General features: G+C 30.9%; 3 protein-coding genes across 12 annotated transcripts in view; 2 read left to right on the plus strand and 1 right to left on the minus strand.

Moving 5' to 3' along the window:
- Positions 1-16,703, plus strand: part of LOC130899645 (aminopeptidase N-like) — a 34,162-nt gene extending 17,459 nt beyond the window's left edge. For all 4 annotated transcript variants that reach the window (XM_057809724.1, XM_057809725.1, XM_057809723.1 and 1 more), the window contains 12 exons: positions 5,865-6,140; positions 6,476-6,891; positions 8,326-8,481; positions 8,537-8,842; positions 10,912-11,095; positions 11,187-11,425; positions 11,482-11,846; positions 12,463-12,682; positions 12,736-12,993; positions 13,179-13,349; positions 14,739-14,955; positions 15,025-16,703. In XM_057809724.1, the coding sequence (XP_057665707.1) occupies positions 5,865-6,140; positions 6,476-6,891; positions 8,326-8,481; positions 8,537-8,842; positions 10,912-11,095; positions 11,187-11,425; positions 11,482-11,846; positions 12,463-12,682; positions 12,736-12,993; positions 13,179-13,349; positions 14,739-14,955; positions 15,025-15,174 (2,958 nt within the window). In that variant the 3' untranslated portion in view covers positions 15,175-16,703. The remainder of the gene's footprint in view (positions 1-5,864; positions 6,141-6,475; positions 6,892-8,325; positions 8,482-8,536; positions 8,843-10,911; positions 11,096-11,186; positions 11,426-11,481; positions 11,847-12,462; positions 12,683-12,735; positions 12,994-13,178; positions 13,350-14,738; positions 14,956-15,024) is intronic.
- A 1,202-nt stretch (positions 16,704-17,905) lies between these two features.
- Positions 17,906-25,263, plus strand: LOC130899647 (coatomer subunit beta). Its single transcript, XM_057809726.1, has 9 exons — positions 17,906-18,321; positions 18,552-19,103; positions 19,165-19,306; positions 19,375-19,583; positions 19,665-19,990; positions 20,459-20,733; positions 20,819-21,015; positions 22,657-23,660; positions 25,067-25,263. Exons 1-9 carry the CDS (start codon positions 18,231-18,233, stop codon positions 25,139-25,141), a joined length of 2,871 nt encoding a protein of 956 aa, XP_057665709.1. The 5' UTR covers positions 17,906-18,230; the 3' UTR covers positions 25,142-25,263.
- A 1,869-nt stretch (positions 25,264-27,132) lies between these two features.
- The window catches only part of LOC130899652 (troponin T), a 239,364-nt gene continuing 238,545 nt past the window's right edge, over positions 27,133-27,951 (minus strand). For all 7 annotated transcript variants that reach the window (XM_057809753.1, XM_057809752.1, XM_057809748.1 and 4 more), the window contains 2 exons: positions 27,676-27,900; positions 27,133-27,374 (listed from right to left, as the gene is read on the minus strand). In XM_057809753.1, the coding sequence (XP_057665736.1) occupies positions 27,689-27,900 (212 nt within the window). In that variant the 3' untranslated portion in view covers positions 27,133-27,374; positions 27,676-27,688. The remainder of the gene's footprint in view (positions 27,375-27,675; positions 27,901-27,951) is intronic.

Consider the following 27,951-nt stretch of genomic DNA (forward strand, 5'->3'; position numbering starts at 1 on the left):
GACTTCTTGTAGACTCAAAAAATATCATTTTGACTTAGCTTCGAATTAAATTTGAAATGATGGAAACCTTTGTTAAGGTTATGACTAAAGAGAATGGAGGATTTGAATTTTAAATACAAGTTAAGTTAAGCCACAAATTGGGCAATATTGATTTTAGAGGAAAACTTACCAACCTGAAATTCGTGAGGGGAGTGTGCATCAATATAGATGCAAACTATGAACAGCTAGTTATAAGCAATTTATTTTCTCCATTAACATTTATCAATTTATGCTAAGGATAGTTTAACCAAGAAATCAGAACAATGGAAATTAGGCTCAATGGGAATCAGCAATGATGGATATTTACTAAACCATCATAAATGTAAAGAATAAAATAAATATTTCAAATTGTTTATGTGGTTATTTTTAATTCAATATCAATTTTACAAATAATGGAGATAGACAACGTTAAAAAAATTGTAAATTCATTTTTCAAAAAAATATTAAACGTAACTTTATAATTAGAATCCCATAAACGAATTTCCTATGAGATATATGTCCATTTCAGAAAATGGTAATAATTTATGAAGTGTGCCCATTTATATAGTTTCTTTTTTCTTTTGAAAATGCTCCCGAAGAAAAGCGAAACGTTGAGTTATGTGTAATAAATTTAAAAATGTGAAATTTAATCGATGTTTGATTATATCATTTCATCCAAATAACCTATGAGCCCAAGAAATTAAGGAATGAAAAATTAATATTATAGTCAACTGGTTGGAGAAATTTAGTGAATTTATTCATATTTTTATAAACATTAATACAGGGCACAGTGCCAGTGAGTTGATGTAAAAGCTTGTGGTAAAGACACACATAGAATTTATTAACAGAAAACAAGATCATGAGAATGATTACGTTTGAAATCAAATCGCGTAGTGCGGTTGTATAATGAATAAAATCTGTTCTAATGCATCACCTAAATGTCAATGGAAATAGCTACATTCACCCAATGAGGTACCACACTTCGTATTTTTCATTATCTTTAATAATGGAGTATGATGTTTTAACTTTTTTGGTTAATTAACATAGTCGTAGATTTATCTTCACCTACATATTTTGTGATTTGTTAACTAACACATTTATATAGGAATGCTTTTTCTCTTATTAAAATTACTCTCATATCTTTTTGTTCCATTTTTTAAATTATTCTACAGCTTTTGTATACACTAGATATATTTTTAATACAATAAATAAAGAAAATATGCGTAATATAATGCCAAATTTTAACTGTGCACTTCAAACTTTTCAAAGAAAATTTTATAATTTATAACTTTTGAAATTACACAAATATTCAAGTCACACACAAACACAAATTCTTACATATGATTCTGATTAATAAAAAAAGAAAATGACAAGATTCATCAGGATTTATATTACGAGGTATATCCATAATGTTTTTCGTTTCTATCACCGGCAGCACTGCAGTTCCGAATATGCGCTGCAGTTACTCCATCTCAAGTAGAAGAAATGTACGCCATTGCCAGATCGCTGCTGCCTACTACTTTTTTATGATGTCAGACTTAATTGAAAATTAAGTCCTCATTAGTGTAATTATATCTGTGATTCGTTTTCAAAAATGAATCGGCAAATCTGCGACAAAATGCTTTTGAGTGATTCAATGATCAAAAGATAGGATATACAGTTCAATGAAAAACGTGATCAAGTGCACGATGAAGAACGATGTAGACGCCCGTCTTCGGTAACTGATGAACTGGTCCACGCAATTAAAGAAAAGTTGAGCAGAGGCGTAAGTTTACAATTAGTGCTTTTGCTAAAGAATTTCTGCAAATCTCACAATCACTAATTCATGAAATTGTTACTAAAACACTGAAATTTCGAATACGCTGCTCTCGTTTATCTCAGCTTTAATTTTTGATTTATGATGATCTTCTTCCTCGGATAGTCACTGTGGATTTCTTACAACGCCACAGAAACTAAATGACAATCAATGGAATGGAGGCATATTTTGTCGCCAACGATGACTGTCAGATGGTGTTTTTTTTTAAACCCCACATCATACTATAAACGTGACAAACAAACTTCTACAGGAATCTGGCCAGAATGTGTTTGATCATCCTTCATACAAGCCGTTGACCACATACGCAGCAACCTTTTATAAAGAATGACCTACTTGTGCCGCGCTATAGCATGTGACTACAAAATTTCGAAAGCGATGTAGAAATATAGTTTAATATTTGTAGATTTTTGTACAACAAATATTTTTTCTGTAATTGTACACGTTTTCTTCATATAACCAAACGGAACTTACTTTGTGGATATACCTAGTAATTTTCTGTATGACATATCTACATAAATATTTTTATATGTTTATTAAAAGTGTCTACGTATTTATTCTATGAAACTACCTGTTTAGTAATTATGCCATAATTAATTCTAATAGTATTTTGCGTATAATTAAGTGAGCTGCTAATTAAGTTTCCCCAATAACACATAACCAAACTTATATGACATCAATTACGTCTAAAATGGTTTTTATCGGAAAATTATAATTATGAGGTACAGAAAAATTGAGCATGCACATCTTTCAAATTCTTCATTTGATAGTAATTAGTTGTAAGTATCGATTTATATAGAATAATAAAGCATTATTGTGGACTAGATACTTAGATACTTAGATACTTAGACACTTAGATACTTAGACACTTAGATACTTAGATACTTAGATACTTAGACACTTAGATACTTAGATACTTAGATACTTAGATACTTAGATATTTTAGATACTTAGATACTTAGATACTTAGATACTTAGATACTTAGATACTTTAGATACTTAGATACTTAGATACTTAGATACTTAGATACTTAGACACTTAGATACTTAGACACTTAGATACTTAGATACTTAGATACTTAGATAATTAGACACTTAGATACTTAGACACTTAGATACTTAGATACTTGATACTTGATACTTAGATACTTAGATACTTAGATACTTAGACACTTAGATACTTAGATACTTAGATACTTAGATACTTAGATACTTAGACACTTAGATACTTAGATACTTAGATACTTGCCGAACTGTCTAGTTCTTTAGAACGATTTGAAGTGAGTAGCAATATACTACATTAGATTTTAGTATGGAAGTTTAAGTATTTTAAGTAATATGGAAGTTGTTTTCAACTTTAAAAACTGGTATAACTACGTAGGCATGATGAAAACGTGTCGAGGAATAGGTATATATTCTCAATTTTATCAAATTTTGTTGGGCACTATAAAAGAGATACCTGCAATAATTGTAGCTTATTTCTTGGACTTCTTACAAATATTGCAGAACCGTCACTGAGAAGAGGTACGATTAGAGTTAATATTATCTTTTTGGTGAGTTTCTTTTCTGATATACAACAACTTCAAAACGATCTGCATGTTCACTGGACTCGAACCTCATCACAAACCAGTGCAAACAGCTCAAACGAAATATACAGGGCTATCATGGTATCAGATTCCAACCTGGTTGGTCTGGATCGTTCTTCGAACAGTTATTGGAAGCGTTCAAATGATATTTTCTGCGCAATTTCCAGCTATGAATGGTTCTTGTAACAGTACTACTATTTTATCAGTCAAGTCTTTCAGATCGAATAACTACACTAACTAAATTAAAATATTTGGTAGAAAACGAATTTCGATGATAAATTTTAAAAAAATAATATTTCTTTAATATTATAAAATAATAGGCTATTCCAAGTTTATTTATGTATAAACATGTATGTTCTCACCATTAACATATAAATAATGCAAAAAATACGATACAGAGCTGGTTTTAATAAAAAAAAAACACATAATGTTGATGATGGTATTGAATAAGTGGGTCAATACGTAAATACATTAGTCTAAATTTTGATTCCAAATAACTTCACCCAAGCGTATACTAAACTAATTTTTAAATGTACAAAATCGATAAATAAATTCTTGACTAAAACATTAAACTTATAACAGAAAATTTGGGTATCCGGATCGATAATTTGGCAGCTTCTTTTTAGAATAAAAATTTGGATTTGTGCTTGCCCTCTGCTTTCTCAAATATATAATGAAACCTTATTCAACTTGCGTGTACCTAGAGTGGAATTAACACAAGTACTTCCGACTTACGTTCAAATATCCCAAGAAGCCTCTTCAGAACTGAAGGATCCTCTGGGCGTTGTTGGCTTGATAGCAAGGCTCTTCCAATAGATCATATCCTAGGTAAACTACCACGGGTGTTAATAAGATCTTGACAGTTGCTGACCAGACCGAGAAGTCTTAGATATTGCATACCAATGAAAATCTCCAGCTTCCAAACAAATGTAGGCGGGATTCTCAATAGGTGGTTGGATTTAAAAATCATGTTAAATTATATAGACTCGATTGAATGCTTCCATAAGGGCTTCTGACATCTACAGCTACTCGACGCGCTAAACGTTGCCCGTCGGGCGGAGGTGACATAATTTGAAAACAGTATATTAAAAACATGCATAGTACATTCTTAATTAATATTCTATTATTTCTTCATTTATTGATTATCCGGCCCTGGATTGGTTCGTATGTTAATTTTTCACATGATGTAACAACTATTTTTTTAGTTATATAATCAAACTCAAATACCGTGACTTTTGGTTCAAGTCATTCAAGTATTGCAATAAACCATTATGAGATTCAATTGTTAAACTTGTATGAATCATTTTTCCGAATAATTTTCAGACATTTTAGAATTATCTAGTATAATAATAGAACTGTTTATAATTTAATTAACACGATTACGTGGAAGCCCTAATTATACATATTTCTATGCACAAAAACTATCCTGTACAGGTGTTCGCAGTATGTTTTTTCATCTTTTTCTTATCTGGCATTTTCCTTCATGAATTCGCCGCTCTGGTCCTCCAAAATTCCCTTTGAATGCATACCTACTCTCAGGTCTACAATACAACTATCATCGCAATTCCAATGTTTGTTTTCCATCTTAGAATTAGTCGTCCTCTTCTCGCTGTAGGCTCTTCCTATATTCGTTATGACCACCTGTCTTCTAGTAATTTTTGTACATGGTCATACCATTGCAGCTCTCTGTTTTCTTGTTATATACTTACATAATCCTAAGCTTCCTTGTGGTGTGGAGCTGTGTTACAGTACAGTCACTTCTCCAAAGTATCTTCCAATCTTCTCTATTCATTACTTTCCTTCTCATCCCAGTCCATTTCATTTCTTTTTTCTTCCGCTATCTTAACTTACTCATTCCATGTTTTTTTGGTCTTACTTTTTGTCTCTATTTTGCTCTTCTTTCTTGGTGTAGTATCTAATAATTTTATCTTCTACTATTCTTGTATCCTGTCCAAATCAAGTTAACTCAGCTTCCTTTATTTTAATATCTATCAGTTTGGTTCCTAGATTTTCCGTGTATGTATTATTGTTGTCTTTGTGTTATGGTTCATATTTCTCTGACAAAGGTGATCGTAGAATCGACCACTCTTTGCCAGGAAGGTAACCAAAGAGTTTTCTTGCTACTCATTTTTTCTTTGTAATTTTATTCTTGAATCTCTCTTCCATCTACTATTATTTTTGATCCAAGTATGTGAAGCTGTTCACCTTCATCAGTTTTGTTCTGTTATCACTGTTTTTTTCTTCATTATATCAGTCTATTAAGTCATTGCTTTTAGCACGTCCACTTTTATGAAGTTTTTTTAGTGCTTTTGTAGCTGAATTAATCTAATCATTTTTCTCTGTGATATTTTGAAAGCAGTTTAAACATGCAATATATTTAAAAGAATGACTATTCATTTTAATATTTACAATGCAAACGAATTATCCATTTTGCTTTTTTGTTACAGATAATCAAAGAATCAAATGACATTGAAAAATTAATTAATGACACCATAAACGAAGAAAAAAGTAAAGAGACTATTAGGTTACCGAAATCCTTATATCCCCAGTTTTATAGACTGTGGATACATCCCATTTTAGATGAAAACAGCGATAGAAATTTCACGTTTTCCGGTCGAGTTATAATCGAAATTAACTGCGTTGAAGATACAAACAAAATCATACTTCACATGGATGATCTCGATATCAGTGAATCTGATATTCAAGTCTATACAACAAGACAGGTGAAAATTTGTTTATTTTTGAAAGGTTGTCATTTTAATTTCACATTTTTGAATTGATTTAAATCAAATATACTTTCATTGTTTCACATTTGTAGCCATCGAGCAATTTGACATAATATTAACGTTCTAAAGTTAAAGTTAAAGTAAAATGTTTGGATTCTATTCATATTTACAATTTGTTCACTAAAGTTTACATTGTATGGGTTATTTTTTTTATATTAATATTATAATTAATGTTTAATTCCTTGACATGTAAGTGTGTAAAACTTGATGTTATTGCTCAAATTCAGTGATAAAATAAACCACTATTTATATAGTATTACTCATTGTTATAGGTAGAAATAACCACAGAATCGCAAATTTCAAACAATCCTCCAAATCACAACGTTTCTCGGAGAGAAGTCGACGACGTAGAAACCGTCGAAGAAACATTAACAACAACAGAAATTATACAAACCACGATATTAGAAGAAACAGAATCTCTTCTCCCATCGACTACACTTCCACCAGATCCAACAACCAATTCAACTGAACCATCAACAGAAAAAATCACTTACAGAACTGAAAATATTCCATTACATATAATAACAGTTGAAAAAGATGATGTAAATTTTAAACTCAAGATACATTTAGCTCAAGTGATGGAAAATGGTAAAACATATATGGTCGAAATTAAATTCAGTGGACAAATTCTAGAGAATTTGATTGGGTTGTATAAAACTAGTTATGTAGATACAGAAGGAAATATAAGGTGATTAATTCAATTATCGGTGTAAATGAAAGTGTTTATCATTATATAGATTATTTATAATAATCCATAAAGCTTAAGAGGGAAATATAATGATGGTATTTTTAAACTGGTTGGGTACAATTCTTCAATATTTGGCTTCTGCTTCGGTAATACGGATTGTCCTACTAACAATCTGATAATCTACGACTGTTAATTTGTTATGATAGTGCTACAGAAGACATAACATAACATAATTTTAATGCTATTTATTCTAACATAATCTTGTGAAATATAAATATAAGACAAATAAGCAGAGAAGAGTGATAAAACTGCTAGAAATCGAAAGGTTTATACTGTGATATTTACTAAGCCCTTTTTTATTTCTCTTAAGAAAAATAGATCTCCACGTGTTTGGTTCCGGTTTTTTGCCCATCTGTTAACAGATATTCAACTCAAGCTCTCCAACCTTGTATACGTTCTCACCCATCTCACCAGATTCCTAGTTGTTCTCTAATATCCTGACTCTCATTATATTTCTGAAGTTCACTTCCTTAATTGTTGTTAGTTTTTTTTATTTCATTCGTCCCCATTATTCACTTTGTTGTTGATGCTTCAACTTATTTTTATTGCTCATATGAAAATCAGTTTTACACATGCTTTGTTAATTCACATTTTCCTTTGTGTCCTTATCCTTCTGTTTTTTCATAATATTTCTGTCATATATCTGCTGCCTTAAGCTCTTATCGTTTGTGTTTGTGTTTCCTCTATTAAATTCTTCACTCTTGATATCCAAAGAAGTTGAATTTCATTATTTATGGAATTATGTTGCTGTCTACAGTAAGTTTCCATCCACAACCATTGATTGAGCCTTCTTGGTTGAGTTGTTCATATTATATTCGTCTTTATCGTACTTAGTAGGTGTTGTAGATTATCTTTATCCTTTACCACTAGTTCTTCTTTAGATTATTAGATTCTTCTCTCAATCGTACTTTAACAAAGGTTTTAGTGAGATCAAATATTTCTTCTATTAATTAACGTATTAAGAGTATCGCGTCCATCGTCGATATGTTCTGTATTAACCCATGTTGTTCTTCGGACGTGTGTTTTTAGCACATTTCTTATTTTAGAGAAGGGTCTGAAGTTGCCATTGTGCCAAAGGCAGATGTAAGCATTTCAGCAGTCCAAAACTTGCGAATCAAAAACAAATTGTGCCGTGGCACATGATTTTGATGAAGAAAAAAGTGGTTGACCAATTTTTCAGGACTTAATATATAGGGAAATTAGTCAATAGTTTTACATTAAGAGTTCTTGTTCCATGATCAAATTGTTATTATTTGTCTCAAAACATGAGATATATTAATTGAATTGAATGCACCGAAATACATTGCTGCTATAAAACTTTATTCCCTGTATTACTTTAATAGTATTCTGTTTTGTATAAATTTCAATTTTTAGATGGTTAGCTACGACACATCTACAACCAATATATGCAAGACGAGTTTTTCCATGTTTTGACGAACCGTACTTCAAAGCACCATTTGCAATTAGTGTTGCTAGAAGAACTAATCTGACTGTTTTGTCCAATATGCCGTTACAACAAACGGAACCAATGTAAGCGTATGGAAATTATTATATACTTCAACAATTTGATATATATATTTTTTAGGGAAGATCCAGGTTGGGTCTGGGATCATTTCCAAAAAACTCCTCCGATGTCTACCTACCTAGTGGCTTTTACCATAAGCGACATGAAGAGTATATCAGCTAACGTGACGGTAGGCCCCCCAGTAAAGATTTGGGCTATTAAGAGTGATTTGACTCAAGCTCAATACGCCCTTGATGTTACTATGGAGCTTTTACCATTTTTGGAGACATTTTTCGATATGAAGTATCCATTACCAAAACTGGATATGCTAGCTGTACCTAATTTCGGAAAAGCTGCAATGGAGAATTGGGGTATTATTTCATTCAGGTGAATTTTTATATAACATTTAAAAAAAGTATAATATTAGAAAGGGATAAATTATATCATATTGCTGAGAAATCTAAGCATTTATAATCTTAATAGATATTGTTTATTATGAATAATTATTTATAGGAAAAATAATGAAACTAATATAGTCAACAATAGCCACTTAAACTTATTTATAACTGCACATATTTAAACAATGTATGTATTCAGCCTGTTTAGTTGAAAAAATATATATATAATTATCGTTTGAAATAACGATGATTAGCAATTTTAATTCTATACCTGAGTCGGAAAGGAAACTACTACAATTAAAGTTGTTACGTTTTTGGAATGTTATTAACAATAACGCTCTTAATAATATGTTTTATCTATTTAGTGCGTCCATAAAGTAGCATTTATTATTACTAGGGGACGTGAATGAAACACAGGTTTTTGAATAAAATAGTTATTTATATGCTTAGATCGCGAAATACCTTTTTAATCTAACGAAAAAACAGTTATCGCCGATGCCGCTGGCGGCCGAGGCAAGATAATCTTGAGGACGTTAAAAAGTTTCGCGGCCATGGCATACACACTATTTTTCGTGCAATCGTTGAAATTATTGAAATATATAATTGTATATAAATATATTATTGCTCTATCAGCAGTTCAATTCATTTAACAATGTCACCGTATGCTGTGGAAATGATATGTTTCAATATGAACAAAATATTTTAACAGTTCTTGACAAAACGAAAAATGTCTGATACTGGAAGCGATATTTCAGTACCTTCCACTCTCCTAAATTCGGCGCTTTCCGTTTTAATACCCGAAAAATCTAAACGGCAGTACGAAAAATGTTACGGCATGTTTAAAGGTTGGTGTGATAAACAGAATGTTAAGACGATGTCCGAAAACATTGTTTTGGCTTATTTGATGCAGAAATCAAATGTTGTGAATAGTTCAACTTCATGGAGCATTTATTCCATGCGGAAGTGCATGCTGAACATACAAGACAATATCTACATCGAGCAGTTTCCAAAATTAGTACCATTTCTGAAAAGAAAATCAGTAGGTTATTGAGCAAAAAAGTCCAAAGTGTTACATGTGAGCAAATTGATACATTCCTGAGAGAAGCTAAAGATGAAAAACACTTTTTGTTGAAGGTAAGTGCTAAGAGATATCATTTACATTTTTTTTATTTATAGTATTGATTGAAGGTAGTTAGAATAATGGGAATATCTGGTGCCTTGCGATGTGATGAGTTAGTAAAAATGGTCATTGAAGATATTCAGGAAGAGAATGTTGTATTAATAGTAACTATTCCTGATACCAAGACGGATAAGAAGCGTGTTTTCACTGTTACTAATTTTAATTTCGTAAAAATGTATCTCTTCGACCAAAACATTGGGAAAATTCCTAGTATGATTGCCAAGTTTCTCAGATTATCAAATCCTGGAATATACACGGGTCACTGTTTTTGGAGAAGTTCTGTCACGCTGCTTGCCAATAATGGGGCAGATATGTCAATTCTTAAACGTCACGGTGTCCACGACAATAGCGGAAGGATATATAGAAGAATCTATCGAAAATAAGAAGCAAATTTTCTACTCATTTTCTAGCGATATAGTATCTGGTTTGAATGTAGGCAGTAACCATTATTCAGAAACACTAGATGTAGATGTAGCCTCAACTTCTGGAGTAAATATAAATAATAATACAAACTGTACAATTAATGTTAATATTCATCTTAAATAATATAAGTACTTATGTATTTGTTAGTATTCAATAAAAAATAAAATTAAATTTCGCGGACTGTGCTGAGAACGCGAAATAATGAATTCGCGTTAAATTGCAGGAAAAATTATTCGGCGAATTTTCCTTTAAGCTTTATACCCTTTGTCCAAAGCTCCTCAATTTTTTTTATCCTTTCCAAAACAGTATTAGTCATGTCAATCAAAATCAGTACGAGGGTTTTCTCAAAAGTTTGCGACGAACCATAAATTTTTATACTTCTGCAGCTTAAACGGACGCTAGTCATTCTTGTTGGCGTTCCGTTCATAATATTATTTATTGTATTTATTTTTTAGAAAATCATCACTTTTATTTGACCCCGATTCTACAAGTATCAAAACAAGAAGTTACATTTTAGCAAAAATAGCACATGAATTAGTTCATCAATGGTTCGGAAATCTTGTAACTATGGAATGGTGGTCCGATTTATGGTTAAATGAAGGGCTAGCGACATTTATAGCTGAAATAGCAATAACAACAGTAAGTAATAAACATTGAAAAAATATTTGGTTTTAGTCTCCAAACTTAAAAACTGTTTTTGTAAACTATATATTAAATAAATTTATTGTAGTTAAGACCTAAATGGCACGCTTATAGCAGCGTGAAAGTGAGAGATACGTACAATACTTTAAACTATGATAGTTTAAAATCTGCAAGAAGTATACAAAGTGAAATTCTAACTAACGCACAAATTGAACAAACATTCGACAGTATAGTTTATAGAAAAGGTAGTAGTGTCTTGAAGATGTTAAACTCGACTTTGTCTTACGAAATATTCCAAAAAGGCTTGCAGGAATTTGTGAAAAAATAGTGAGTAATACTAGAAAAAATAATGAAATTGCCCTAACTCATAATTTATTTTCAAGTGCTTACAAAGCTGTAACTCAAGATCATCTTTGGTCGCTTTATACAACGTCAGCTCAAAATAAGAGTCTCATTCCTTCTACAGTCACCGTTAAAGATCTTATGAATTCATGGTCCATGCAAAGCGGATATCCGTACGTTACCATTACAAGAGATTACGCAACAGGTATTGCTAAAATTAATCAAACAAAAATGACAGAAAACACCAATACTACATCCGATGCTCTCTGGTATATTCCAATAACCTACATCACGACGACAAATAGTAATGTTGAAATCATTTGGCTAGAAAATGTTAGAGAAACAACTCTAAATATGACCGGAATCAGTAATGGATCATGGATCTTATTGAATATAGATGAAACAGGTAACAATATGATATTGTGTAATTTCTGCAGAGCTTTCTTTATTATGATATCATTGAATCAGTCTAAAAGTACTACCCTTAGCTACCCTTATCCCTTATCCTAATGTTAAAACCCGCTAAGAACATTTCTTTTACCTTCGGGAAGAGCCAGAATTCATATAGTACTAAATCTGGTAAGTATGGCGGACGTGAGCAGACAGGAGAACTTTTAACGGGCAATACGAAATTCAGCAGCTCCCAACTTGATCTGTTAACTATTCTTCCCATAATCGGAAATTCTAATGCGTTAGATCTGAGTACTCAAATTAAAACCAAATCTTACTTTCCCGGCTGGAGACTCTTCCTAGGGAAGTAGTATTGGACCTCAGTTAAAGTAAATACTAATAACTGGTATTTAGATGGGGTGAACAAATAATATTAAATTGGATACCACCAGCTTTCTAACGAACAACTTTAAAAGTGAAAAAAAAAATGTAAATAAGCCTGAAATACCTTATATATATCAACTGTGTATCCAAAAGAGTACAACGAATAAAAGCAGTTATAAATTGATACCTTTTTTGCTCGTAGGAGCCTCTTATATGAAACACGAAATTCAAACATCTTGTTTTTATAGGATTTTACAGAGTAAACTATGACACTCATAACTGGAAACTACTCATCTACCAGCTAAGGACGGGTCGCATTCAAATTCCAGTAACTACAAGAGGACAACTTATCGACGACTCTTTCGCATTAGCAGAATCAGGAATTATAAATTACACTATAGCTTTCGACCTTGTTAAGTATCTTTACATTACTGAGCCAAATTACATACCATGGTACAGTGCTTTGAGGTGAACATCTTTATTTATGTTACTTATTTGCATTTTTATTATCACAATTTTAGAAATATGGAAGAGCTGAGAACAATCATTAGTAATTATGAATACTCTGGAATGTACGATAGTTTTCTTTTGAAACTCGTGAAACCTATGTATAATGAACTGGGAACAGAGACCAGAGTCTACGACACACAAAATGAGAAACTTCTGAGACTACATATTGTTACATCAGCTTGTAAACTCAGATATGGAAAATGCATAATGTGGGCACGAACTAAATTTTATGATTGGATTCAAATGAAAGACCCTGATTCAGAAAATCCGTAAGTAATTTTGACTATTTCAGTTATGATTTCATAAGACAGACTTTCATACTACTTGTTCAGATATTCTTTATCGGTCTTAAAGACACAATTTGAACAATTAACAATAGAATAAATGACTGATGCAAAAAAATGTTATACCAACGTGTATAGAATTTTATATAAAAATTTCCGTTTTTTTATAGAATAAAAGTAGACTATCGATATATAGCTCAATGTACAGCAATAAAATCAGGTGGGCCTTTCGAATGGGACTTTTTATGGAACAGAACACGTAATCCTGCCATAGCCCCTGTTGATTTACAAACTGCTTATCAAAGTTTAGGATGCACTTACGACCCTTGGCTTATCAACAGGTATGTAAAATATTTTATTTGAAAACTCTTACTACCCAAAGTATATTTATAAACTGTTTCTCCTACTCATTTCGGGAGTGAGTCAGTCAGACAGCAAAAAAATTTGCCATACGACTCTTCATTTCTGATTTACAGGCCTTTAAAGTTGTGAAATCAGAACTTAAATTTGAGTATATTTCCTAAATTACATCAATTGTAATTATTTATTGAAAATACGTATTAAAAAACTATCAAACATATCTATTTGAACTGTATACTGTCGAACATAGTGTTACTTACGTAAGGGAAAAATTGAAATGTAGAAAAGTTTAGTTGGTTAGGCTACGATAAAAATGGAAAAAAAATATATAATAAATGTTCGAAGTGTGCACCTTGCAGTTCTACACACCACCATTTTCGGAGCCTACGGAGGATATTTTTTTGAACTTGCAAGACTCTGGAAGTATGCAAGATGCACACTTCGAACATTTATTATAGTTTTTTTGTTTTTATTTGATAAGTTATAGGCTAAACAACTAAATTTTTCTACATATTAATTGTTTCTTCATGTAAGTAGTACGATGTTCGACAGTATGCAGTTCAATTATAAATATTCTTGAATACCTGTATTTTCAATAAATAATTACAATTTATGATAATAATTGTCTTCAGTATGTCTCTTTATGGCGAACGGTTTTCTTGGCAAGTTCAACGATCTAAAAATCTATATATCTCCCAAACCATAAATTTTAAGGAGTTAAACAAAGAGTACCTTTTGGTTAAAGAATCGTTTGAAAAATTCACTTTTGATACCTTGAGATTGTAGAATTATTTATTCCATCACACACTCTACATGGTCATACGTAATCACCCATTAAAAATTCATAATGTTGGTATGTATAATGTAGAAACTACACTTAAATATAAGTTCTGATTTCGCAAATTTAAATGCCTATAACTCAAGTCTCGGAGCACCCTGTACATCAGTTCAAATATCAATAAAAATATAAGAATCGATGTTATAATATCAAAAAAATTCTTGAATCCGTTTGTATATTCCGTTTTCAAATGTTCATAATAACCATTTTTTAGTTTTAAATTATCCTGAGCGTATTCTTACGATTCTTTATTACTTTTTACATATACAAAAGCAAAAACTTCATTCTAGTTATGATACGAGGGTGAGATTCATTAACTTTCATCACTATATAATTGAGATCCCTTTGCCGCTGAAGTTTTTATGTACCAATAATATAGCTGCCTAATTTCATGTTTAGTTTATTAGTTAGAAGAAACGAATTGAAGTCATAAACGACAAAAATCACTTTTTACTGAAGGCATTATTCCTGTGTGAAAAATCATAATGACATATTTTCCTAAAAATAATTTTCCAACTATTCTAAAATTCAGATATTTGGAATACTCATTGAGTGGGAATATTAGCTTGGAATTCATCCCTTATGTGTGGCAGTCCATAAACCATCCTGTGGGGATAAGAACTGGTTTCCAATTTTTAAGATTGAATTGGGATAGAATTTATAAAAGTTATGAGGAAGTCTACTTAGTTTTTAATACTATTTTCCATGATTTTCTTGGTCAGTTTTCCACCGAAGCTGATTTGGAAGACGTAAGTGCTATTATTTCATTCTACTCAAACTGACAGGAAAAATTAAGAAAATTCGTTTATTTTTTTCAGCTAACAACGTTTTACAAAATCCATCAAACTGATTTGAAAACTGTATCAGGAGTTCTTCAGAGCACAGTTGACCGTATAAAAGTTAGAATAAATTGGAAGACGAAACATTTGGAGTCTGTAGTAAATTGGTTGAAGAAAAATATTTATTGAGATTTTCACATATTTTAAAATTCTACTAGCCTCTGAGCATAAAGTCGACTCGAAACCAAAGTTATATTATTAGCAATAAATATAGATATACAGCATCATACTGAAAATAATTTTAAACTTTTCTTATCTCACTTTATAAATTCGTTATTTATATTAAATTTATTGTTAAATTATCTTATTAAAAAAATAAATACCCAAGTGAATGCGATACCGATCTAATTCAAAATATTATTTAATCGATACTATATTTTGCTGACAATCTACAGAAAATACTTTGTTGAAAGTTGTGCATTCCTCCCTACTGCTAGTTCGTTGGGATATTAAATATTTCATGTCGTCAGAAAAGTGTGGAAACTGTACTTTTCGTACTTACACAAGTTACTTATCATACCTACTTTTCGCACTAGCTGCACAATATACTATCAAATCTTTAGTTGACACCAATAATGCAGACTGCAAGACCTGAGAAGTCTGAAGCATAATTGCAACTTTAACATTAGTGCTGGCAATTGGCCATATAAATGATTAATTTTGATATAGGAATACGATCCCTTACGTAGCCTAGTTGCTGAGATATAGGGTGCGTAAAATTTTAAATGAAAATAAAAAATTTGGCGTAAACATGAACGCCTTTAAATTTTTTTTAATATAATAATAATATTTAATAAACTAATAAAAATATGATAGGTGCCTACTAGATTATAATTTAGAAATATTGAGTCGTATTCAATTTACTGCAGACTTTTGTTTAGAGGCAATTTTCAACAACACCGTTCATTTTAGCTCCATAAAAAGTAATTAGTTTATTAACTAAAAAGAATCAGACAATTTAAAAAAGAATTTGCTCCAGTGGCGTAAAAAATAGGGGGAAAAAAGTGACAACTAACCCAGACAGCGCGCCACTGATTAAATGTTTCCAAAGTTTGTTAATGTCAAAATATTTTGAACACCCTACATATCAGCAACTAGGCCTCGTAATGCTTCGTATTCCTATATCAAAATGAATCGTTTTTAGAGATCTCTGTGTGGTAGAGCATTATTTGTGCATGTTTGGTAATTGAAAGTCTTGGAGTATAAATGTGAATAATTAAAGTTTTTTAGATGACATTTTCATTCTGTTTCATAAAATATAGGTACAATGAATTGATCCTGGCAATATTTTCTCAATCTAAATGTATTATTTCATGTATATTCTTATATTCCCATGTATATAATAAAAATATTGTAAATAACCCCTCCATCCACACAACACAATTGTTCTATTTTGAATATATCAGTGGAGGAAGATGGTATAATGTAATAAAATACTCTTTACAATTCAAAACACTTATACCACTATAAACGCCTACGTGATGATATATTTTTAAGCAAGTAATAAGAACATATTTTGATCATTCAATTTGGGATATTATTCAGTTTATTATTACTTAATATTGTTGTAACACTGATGTAAATACGTATTTATTATTGTTTAAGCTTTGTGTTTTGTTTTAAATATAAATTTTCAACAATATAATCCATTATTTACCTCCTTATTTATTTAATTTGACAATGGTCGCATTCAGCGGATGAAACTGTTGTGAAATCCTAGCGGAATCGTTCACTGACGCATACGCTACAAATTCAACACGTTCTAGAGCAGACTCCATGTTTTGGATCGCGGTATATTCGAGATGAAAGTTTTTCGTGTTCTGATTAATGGAAAATTATTTTTGATGACTCCATTCAAAATATCTGTTTAAGCTACCCGAAATTTAAAAAAAATCATCGGGATACGATGAAAACTCGCTGAATTATAATCATTTTTTATGCAGCAACGCAAAAAACGGGCTTCTATTTTTTTTAATTCATTTACTGCGCCGATTATAAATTGATTTTGATCAATTTTTTTTATATAAAACCGCTCTTAGTTGAGACTCCAAAAACCTAATATAAAATTTTCATTCGCGCACGTTATTAAGTTTTTCAGATGAGTTATCCGGTACTTTCGATCACTTCTTACGAGGGTTTTCCGGTTTGCAAAACTTCTTGCGTTATTACACCGCTCTTATTTGAGGTGCAAATCCCACATTACAAAAGGTTTCACGTGCGCACCTTATGAGGTTTTTCACCCAATTTTTCCGTTCGGGAAAACCGACTGGCATTTTCATATCCGACCTGTGCTGTTCTCAAGAAGTGACTCAAAATATACAGGATTATATCTTGTAATCATGATTATAAAATCAGTTTTTTATATACCATTGTATCTACCATGTACAAACAGAAACATTTTTTAAACACGCCAACATCTCACTGTTGACAGTCCTAAGTTTGCTAAAGTGTGAAGGAAAATTTTTTGTTTGTGGATATAGTTATAAAATATCAAAAAAAAATAAAAATTATAATAATTATATTGTGTTCCATCTACCTATATCTTATATAAACCATTTAATTGTGAAATTTAGGTGGTCGGACCTGGTTGTCACATAAATTGTAAATGAAACCAAAATATTTTACAAAATACTTCATTTAAAATCAATTTTGATTCTTGTGATAACACTGCAATACAATGTTTCCCCATATTATGTACGTAGCTGGTAGCAACTGCTGCTTTATGTATTAGCACTCATTATTCAATACACAAATAGTACACTGAACATCAAAATTCAAAATACAAACTAAACGATGTGACGTTTGGCATTTTCATGACGCATTCGTTCTGGAAGAGCGCTGGATGCGGAATTGAGCCCGACAGCACGATTGTCATATAAGTATTACACATATGATAATTTCATCGTTGCTCTATGTATTCAGATCATATATGTAATATTACTAAGTATTACATATATGATTCAGATAGTTATCCATAAAACTTAATCCCTTTCGGTGTAGTAAGCAAAACACATCTAATCTAAAAACGTCAAAATTGTCATAACGTCAACAAATTGACACGTAATAAGTGTGTGAGTTGACGTTGTTTTTTTTTAAAAACCCAAAATAAAATAGAAAGATCTCGATATAATTTATCCTATCTCAAATTTTATCATAATATTTCGACTAGTCGTTTTTAAAGTAAAATGACATCAGTAGAACAGCCTTGTTACACTATCATTAATTTACCAACAGATTATGAGCCTTACAATGAAATGCAGCTCAAGACGGACTTAGGTATGCATAGATTTACTTATTTGATCAATATTATAAAACATAAACAGTTCTTTTTATATCCAAAGTATAAAGTTTACTTCTTAGAATATATCAATGTATGATTGATACATATTACATAGATGTTATAAGTATTTTCTTCAATTTTACGTTAAATATACTTTCCATTAATTATTGTGTTATATGTAACTGTAACTTTGCACATTGCACAGATAGTGTTTTTTGCTTTATAGAAAAAGGAGAAGTGAAGGTAAAGATACGGGCCCTTGAAAAGATTATTCATATGATCCTAGCTGGCGATAGACTACCAAATGGATTTCTTATGACCATAATTAGAAATGTTTTGCCACTTCAGGATCATTTAGCTAAAAAGTTGTTGCTGATATTTTGGGAAATAGTTCCAAAAACTTCACCAGATGGGAAATTGCTGCAAGAGATGATTTTGGTATGTGATGCTTATAGAAAAGATCTACAGCATCCTAATGAATTTCTAAGAGGCTCAACTTTGAGATTTTTATGCAAATTGAAAGAACCGGAACTTCTAGAACCTCTCATGCCAAGTATTAGATCATGTTTAGAACACAGGCACAGTTATGTAAGAAGAAATGCAGTCCTGGCCATTTTTACGATTTATAGAAATTTCGAATTCTTAATACCAGATGCTCCAGAGTTGATTTCTAATTATTTAGATGGAGAAAATGATATGTCATGTAAAAGAAATGCTTTTTTGATGCTTCTTCATGCTGACCAAAAACGGGCATTATCTTACTTGGCTTCATGTTTAGGTAACATATATTATTATATTATTATTTAATTTTTAACTAATAAATTTATTTTTGTTTTTAGATCAGGTTACTTCATTCGGAGACATTCTTCAGTTAGTAATTGTTGAACTTATTTACAAAGTATGTCATTCCAATCCTTCTGAGAGATCAAGATTTATAAGATGTATCTACAATTTGTTAAATTCGAGCAGTCCAGCAGTCAGGTATATATTCAAATGGAATAAGAATTTATTTCATGGTACTATTGGAAATACTTTAATTTTTTTGATAGATATGAAGCAGCTGGAACTTTGGTAACCCTTTCTAATGCACCCACCGCAGTTAAAGCTGCAGCAAGTTGTTACATTGAATTGATCATCAAAGAAAGTGACAATAATGTTAAACTTATTGTACTGGATAGATTAATTGCACTTAAAGAACATCCAAACCATGAGAGGATATTACAAGATCTGGTTATGGACATTCTTAGAGTCTTAGCTGGTAAGGTTATTATATATTATTATTAGATATAAAAAAAACATATCTTTGTTAATATTTTAAAATAATTCAATGCACTTTTAGCACCTGATCTTGAAGTTCGAAAGAAAACATTGAACTTAGCATTGGAGCTTGTATCATCAAGAAACATAGAAGAAATGGTATTAGTTCTTACTAAAGAAGTATCAAAAACTGTTGATAATGAGCATGAAGATACTGGAAAGTACAGGCAGTTATTGGTTCGAACTTTACATACTTGTTGCATCAAATTCCCAATTGTTGCCAGAAGTGTTATACCTGTATTAATGGAATTTTTATCTGATAATAATGAGTTGGTAGCCACTGATGTTTTGTTGTTCTTGAGGGAAGCTATACAGAAATATAATGACCTGCAACCTTTGATCCTTGAAGTAAGTGACAAAATAATTGTTGCATAATTACATTTATAAATTTAATTACCTATATACACCTTCAAATTATTAAGGCATATATAATAATTATTTTTTGGAAACTTTAATAGCAATTGTTATATTAGTCAATTAATATCCCACTGCCATCTTAATTTAGCAGAACATATATAGGACAACTCATATAATAGAGATTTCTCAAAATTGAGATCAGTTCTATATAAAAGAACTCGCAGCTTTATGTTGTTCTAGAACAAACCTAGATCAACATTCAAAAATTTATTTAGTAAATACAAAGTGTGGTGTCAACTTCATGGGGGTTCTTCTTTCTCCCCTTCATAAATAGAACTAAAAACAAAAATGATTAATAATTTTATTAGAATCTATTTTTTTCTGTAATACAAAAACTAGTTATAAAAGTTTTTTTATATACTTCTATCCCAATACAATGACTGGAATTTTAATTTGTAGACACTGATAAAAAGTTTTAAAGATATAAAATTAGTTAAAGTCCACCGAGCAGCCTTATGGATTTTGGGTGAATATGCACATCATATTCATGATCTTCAAAGTATTGTCGAGGAAATAGAAAGATTACTTGGCGAAGGGTCTCTAGTAGAAGCTGAACAAAAATTGATATCTGGAGAAGAAGAAGAGGAAACTACTCCTGTTGTTCAAAAAGGAGCTACCACTCTAGTAACTTCAGATGGAACATATGCTACTCAATCGGCTTTTAACACCATAAGGTATTTGTTTACTGAAACAAAAATTTGATGACTGTAACTAATGTTATCAATATTTTATTTTATATGATTCTAATAAATCTTTTAGTAAATCTATGAAAGAAAAGAGACCCACTTTAAGGCAATATCTCATGGATGGTGATTTCTTCATATCCGCTTCATTGGCCTCAACTTTAACAAAAATTTCTTTAAGATATGATAATGTAGCATCACCAGCAGAAAGTAGTGCTTTCAATGCTAAAATTATGCTTATTATGGCAGGGATTTTACATTTGGGAAAATCTGGTAAGTTTCATTCAACAGATATATGATTTCATCATACATACATCATCTTACATACATACATCACACAATTTGGGAGATAAACAACAATGTTTAAACTATACTAAATTTATTATACTTTAAATTCTACATCATTTATTCACAATTGTTGGGTTGACAACGTGATGCAAAAGTGTGAAGAGATTTTTTTTATTTTTCATCTTTTTACCAGAAGATCTGAGAAATAATTTTGCAAATATTAAAAATGGGGTAAATAAAATACTCTTAAAATAAAATAGTTAAGAAAACTTGTGAAAAGTGTTTATTTTTGCAATTGCAGGTATTAAAAGGTTATCAAGTGTCAAGCTAATAGCAATTAAGGACTTACAACAAAATAAATTACGGCTTGTGCTCAAATTCTTAAAACATAATGTGAAAACCATAATTTACCAACCTCTGATGTATTGGACTTGATGACACCTTTATCATTGTGTATAACTAAAATGGAAAAAATAGGGGAATTATGTACCAGGATATAAATCAAAAGTATGATAAATTAGAAAACCTAGTACAATAAGTAGATGAGAAAGAAGGAAAAAACAAGATGTTACAGGATAAAATGATGAAACAAGTAAAAAGGATTTAAAAGCTAGAGATACAGATACAAACACTGAAACCGAGATTATTACCCAAGACAAAATAATAAGAATATTAGAATAGATGTTAGTTAGCTTGAATAAAACTGAATTGGAAGATGTTAGGACAATTAGAAAGTATATAGGGAAAGAAACCAGATTTTGTTGAAGTTAGTGAAATTTACAAAAAAAATTCTACGAAATACAAAATATTTAAATGGAACTGATATTTGGGTTGAGGAGGAATATTCTAAGGAAATCTTGGAAGAAAGAATATAATACTGCCAAATCTGTTTGACTTTTATAACTCATATTGGATTCGCAACATTTGGTCTTATACTTCTGGAATTTCTTCATTATTTTTTTATATTTCAATTAATTGTTAAGAAAACTTCAATCACTATATAAAACTTCGGATTTTTCTCTTTTTGTTCACTTCTCCTAACTCCCCGTTTGGTTTTCTGGTTAAATAAAGATAATACTTGGAACACTAAAAATATCAATGGAAAAGAAATAGAGCTGAAGAATGCGAACAGAAACAAAGTAAAAAGGATTAGGAAAAATCAAACCGAACAATGGACATAAAAATACTTCGTAGTGATGTACAAGGGGCAGTTGCAGGTGTGCTTTGTTTAATATACATCTAGTGTTGTACCATATGGGTCAGTGAAGATGATATTAAAATGACAAGAATGACTTGATAAAAACAATAGAAGATGCAAAAGAAAAAATATATCTAGTAGGGGAAGATGAGGAAAATAAGTCGAAAAATTTGAGGGAATAATTGTAAATTTGGAGAAATTTGATAAAGGCCACAATAGGTCAAAAGTCAATATTTTTAACTGTTATATGTTTATTTGTAAAAGATCTAAAATCAAGACAATTTAATTAACAAAACCGTATAAAAAGTCTATAAGTAAGAAACTGAAGAAATATATTCATATTTGCAGTTGTTTCCAAAATTTCTTGTTTCAATTGAAGAACAGTTTCCAGTTTATATGTTGCTCTCACATACCATTTACTGTTTCAGGTTTGCCAACAAAAGCGATAACAAATGATGATAAAGACCACATTCTCTTCTGCTTGCGAGTTTTATCAGAACGTACGCCAATTGTCGTGGATATTTTTGAAAACTTATGTAGATCGGCGTTGCAGAATATGTTAGCTGCTAAAGAAACTGAGGAGGCCACCAACCAAAAAAGTAAAGAAAAAAAGAAACACACTGTGCAAACAGACGACGCTATTAGTTTCGTGCAATTAGAAACTGATAAAACTGGAGAACTCGGTGAAAACGTCTTTGAAATGTCTCTGTCGCAAGCACTAGTTGGAGGTCGACCAGCAGGTGGTGAATCAGTATTAAATTCTTGCAAATTAGATAAAATCACACAATTAACAGGATTTTCTGATCCTGTATATGCGGAGGCTTATGTTCATGTGAATCAGTATGATATCATCCTTGATGTATTAATTGTTAATCAAACTAATGATACTTTACAAAATTGCACTTTAGAATTGGCAACGCTCGGAGATTTAAAATTGGTGGAAAAACCTCAACCAGTTGTATTAGCACCTAAAGATTTTTGCAACATAAAAGCAAACGTCAAAGTAGCATCTACTGAAAATGGTATAATATTCGGTAATATCGTATATGATGTAACAGGAGCGGCATCCGACAGGAACGTTGTAGTATTAAACGATATTCACATAGATATTATGGATTATATAGTGCCGGCTAGTTGTACCGACACCGATTTTATGAGAATGTGGGCGGAATTCGAATGGGAAAATAAGGTTACCGTTAATACGCCTCTCACGGATTTATCTGAATATTTAGATCATTTACTGAAAAGTACAAACATGAAATGTTTAACTCCGGAGAAAGCTCTAAGTGGTCAATGCGGCTTTATGGCAGCCAATATGTATGCCAGATCTATTTTTGGTGAAGATGCTTTGGCTAATTTAAGTATAGAGAAGTCTTTTAGCAAACCAGATGCACCAGTGAGTGGTCATATTAGAATCAGGGCAAAGAGTCAGGTAAGTGTTATAACTTATTTAAGTTTACGGCTGGTTTCATACTACACTTAAAGGTAGCTTTAAATTTAAAGTTACTTGTAAATTAAGTTGAGCATTTCATAATTGCCATTTAGCCTAAATGTTCTTTTAATTTGAACTTTAAGGTTAAGTCTGAAATGTTTCACTTTAGCAGATTAGCTTTAGCGGCAAACGTCAAATGCCAACTTAGGTTATCTTTATGTTTGAATTCTAAGCTGGCCGAGGTATCTTTTGAAAAATAAAAGGTTTACGGCCCAACGGCTAGATATCTTCTACATTAATTTGGAGCTGAAGCTCGTCCGAAGACGAAAAATATATCGTCATCGAAAAAATTATTTGGAAACATGCGACGACATGAATTTTTTCGTAAGATTTCGAATAATTAAGTCCACATTTACAGCAATATTGAGACAAATTTGGGAAGAGTCGTCATTTTTTAAGATATTATACTTTTCATATTTTTAGTTCACTATAATTTGGAAGCGAAAGTTTTCTATTTGAATAACAGTTGATGAACACATTGTTTTGTAAAAGAATTTATTTTAGTATTTCTTAAAAGTAAAGATAAGGGTTTTTGAGTTACAATTCATAAAATCAGGTATAATTTTAAATATATAACATACAGGCCCAAAGTATTAAATTATTGTAAGTAGTTGGTTCTTTCTGCTCCTTAATATTGTAAAGACATACTTCCAAAGCTCTAGATTAAATATAAGTCAATCTTTTAATTATTAACATCTTTAATTATTTTCAAAGAACACCCTTACCTAATCCAGATTCTTTTTTATCATTAATAGCTTTGTTGTTTGATTGATAGCTGCTATAAATTTTTGAAATATAAAAACTAAGAAAAAATGAATTTTTTATGTTAAAACAGATTTGTATTTTGATTTCATATTTATTTTGACATTCATAATGTAGGTGATATTGATTGATATAATTATGCAAATTGACAGAAGTAGGTCGAAATGTCAATTTTAAAATGTTATTACAAGTTTTTTTATTTCAAAGCTATTGTTTGTCATGGTTTCTCAAATTTGTCGCTGTTTTTATTTCAGTACTATTGTGAGGCAGGTAATTTCGCTATAGACATGAATATTACCATGCCAATAAATTTCTCCATTTCTGGTTTAGTTATGTTATGATTTTAAATTAGATTGATTTGTATCAGATTCTGCAAGCAATGACGTTAGACTATGGACAATAAAAAATATTTTCGTATTGCCAACATAACAATTAAAATGTCCACCATACGTATAGTTATTGCTTGTGCAACATAACATAAAAAAATATTAATACTGGTGAACCATATATGGGTTTATATGCGGTAGAAAGTTATTTTAGGTAACTTATAAATATGCTAATTACAGTTCTTTTGTTTGTTTCAGGGTATGGCCTTAAGTTTAGGAGACAAAATCAATATGACACAAAAAGGTACACAAACAAAAGTTGTAGCAGCATAAGTAGAAAAAGAAGAGAATCCTTTTTACTATTATTTTTCATTGCTTCTGTATTTATATTCAACTTCAGTTTATCAATTATTATATTGTAGTTATATAAAAATAAAATATTTTGCACATGTGCAGTTGGCGTTTCATTGTAATTGTATTAATAGACTACAAAGTTAGAAGACTGTTTGGTTCAGTTCTAAGACACGCAGTACACTGTTAAAAACGACGTATTCCATTTTTGCATGAAATAATTAACATTCTAGTTGATTTTCATTGTATATTGATAGTTCATTTTCAAATGATGAAGCATTTATAAAACATTTTTCATTTGCATCTGAATGTCAATAAGTAGCAATGAATCTCACAAAGGTTTGCCTTCATAATGCTATAGTATTCTTTTACAGGTCTATTATTCAAATCAAATTAATAAGTAAGAGGAGACATAATATACTATAGTCAAATAATTTTTAGTTAGTTTCGTGTTTCCATCTATTCAAGTTGGCAAGTTATTTTCCTATACATACTGAATCAATACCAATACATTTGTATGGAATTCTATTAGGAATACAAAATTTGAAAACTTATATTTCGCAAAATGAGAATAAAAGCGAACTGATTCGAAATTTGAAAAAATTGAGTTGTATACATTATGGATTTAAACATTAATATTTCACCAACTACAAATTCAAAAACCGACTTATTCTCACTACAAAAGGCTCCGAGTCATCTGCCTCCTTTGTCACATGTTTTTAGTACTAAAATTCCTGTTGCTAGAAATTTTCTGAAAGTTTTACTATAGGTCACTATATAGTGATAAATTGACTCATCATGACCGTGAGCACTATCAGAAAAAAGTTCATGAGTGTGGTAGTGACCCGTTTGAGCTGCGGTACGAAAATAGGACCACTGGCCACGCGTTACTTAATTAGACAGACTGGAGTACCTAGCTTTAGACCAAACAAGCTATGAAGAATCACAAGAGTTTAAAAGCTCAGAATTTCCTCACCTCTAACCATGTATATCGTCCTGGTGTGAAAGTGCTGTCAGGGGAACGTCTGATAGAGCTCGGCAAGGTTTGTATTCCACTTTTTGTGCATGTGGCACCATAGTGTTCTGGAATAAAGATTTCATTATGATCATATTTTGTCTTAATGTCCGAATAACTTCTTCTCACTTTTCATTGCATAAATCATTTTATGTGAGTCCCTATATATTTCCATTCGATGAAACAATATACAACTGAATAGTGTTTCTTTCTTTCCACTTGATTTCAATTTCCCTGCTGAAATTTAAGTCTTGCGCCCCTGGAAGTAATTGAGGATTTTTGAGATATTTAGATATCATACTAATAAATTCAGGGTCTCAGAACATCTTTGGCATTTCGATATTTCCGGTCTCTCATAATGTTTTGTTCAGTCTCATTATTTCCCGTGCGAAAACTCCATAACTTTCTATTGTATTCATGTCGAACGTTTTTCTCTTTCTTTCCATCAATCTAGGTTTTGAAATTTACCGTAATGTAATAGAAGTTAATATATATGAGCCGTTCAATTTTTGATAGAAATTATAAGCAATCCACGACTTATTTTTTAGTCTATCAAGGTATTTATCAACCATGTGAATATAGAATTACTCGGAGTTCACCATCTTTCAGTAATTGAAAGTATGGTGCTATGCTCATCCTAGTTTTTTACGAAAACGCATCAACAATATGACCGACGCCCAGTTGTGGTATTTGACCGCTAGATGGCGATCGCGTCACAAGTGCAAAAAATATAGCCCGCATGACTGAACCCCAAGAATTATGAGCTTCTAATTTTGTGCTAGTCAAAATTTCATACATGTATTGCACCAATTGAAAATGTTTTGTCCATTTATTTGGTGATTTTTTAAAATAAATTACTAGATTATGGTGTTATATTCAAAGAACACTTTGTAGGAAGTATTCACAGAACATCTGAAATGAATTTCTGGTGGGCAAATCAAATAAATAGATATCGTGGTTAATTATTCAAATGGTTTATTTTTGGCTTAAACCTAACATACAAATAAAACACCATTATAATATAACCTTGCTTTAAGATTACATATACAACTTTTTATATAATAAATATAAATAAACATTTTAAACAACTTGGAACAAAAAATAAAACAAAATTTGAAATGTTATGTATGTTGAAGTAACTGGTTTTTATTTCTTATATGAGAATCTGATGTTACATTATATTATTTTCCTACATAAATTCTGAAACAAAAAAATGATCATTAGTTTTTGATGATAGTTCACTTCCATCATTTAGTAAATATTTCAAGAACCTTGAGGGTACTGTTATTTTTCAATGATTATTATATACACAAGCTCAAGTTGATAGAAGTAAATTATCCCGAAGAAGAAGTATTCACATCTTTATTTTTCCTCACAGAAAACATGTATACATATGATCTGATTCTGACTCAATCTATTAGGAGACTCTACAACTCTACAACTACATTAACTAGGTGATGTAATAGATCTTTGTACTTGAAAATTATACGCAACTACTTACTTTATTTTGGCACTTATTCTTCCTCTTCTTCCTCATCGTCCTCCTCTTCTTCATCAACTTCTACTTCCTCTTCTTCCTCCTCTTCTTCTGGTTCTGGTTCAATTACAGGTTCTTTAAGATCGTCATCATCATCAGCAGCTTGTTTACCTTCTTCTTCACCTTCAGGTGAATCTGGGTCTCCAGCTTTTTTGCCTGGTCTTTCACCGAACCATTTGGGAAGTTTTGCTAAATAAAAAAAAGGTCAATTAATTTTTACCCTATGGTGTAGTGTGAAAA

This window comes from Diorhabda carinulata, chromosome 11 (genome assembly GCF_026250575.1).
Source record: "Diorhabda carinulata isolate Delta chromosome 11, icDioCari1.1, whole genome shotgun sequence".
NCBI lineage: Eukaryota > Metazoa > Arthropoda > Insecta > Coleoptera > Chrysomelidae > Diorhabda > Diorhabda carinulata.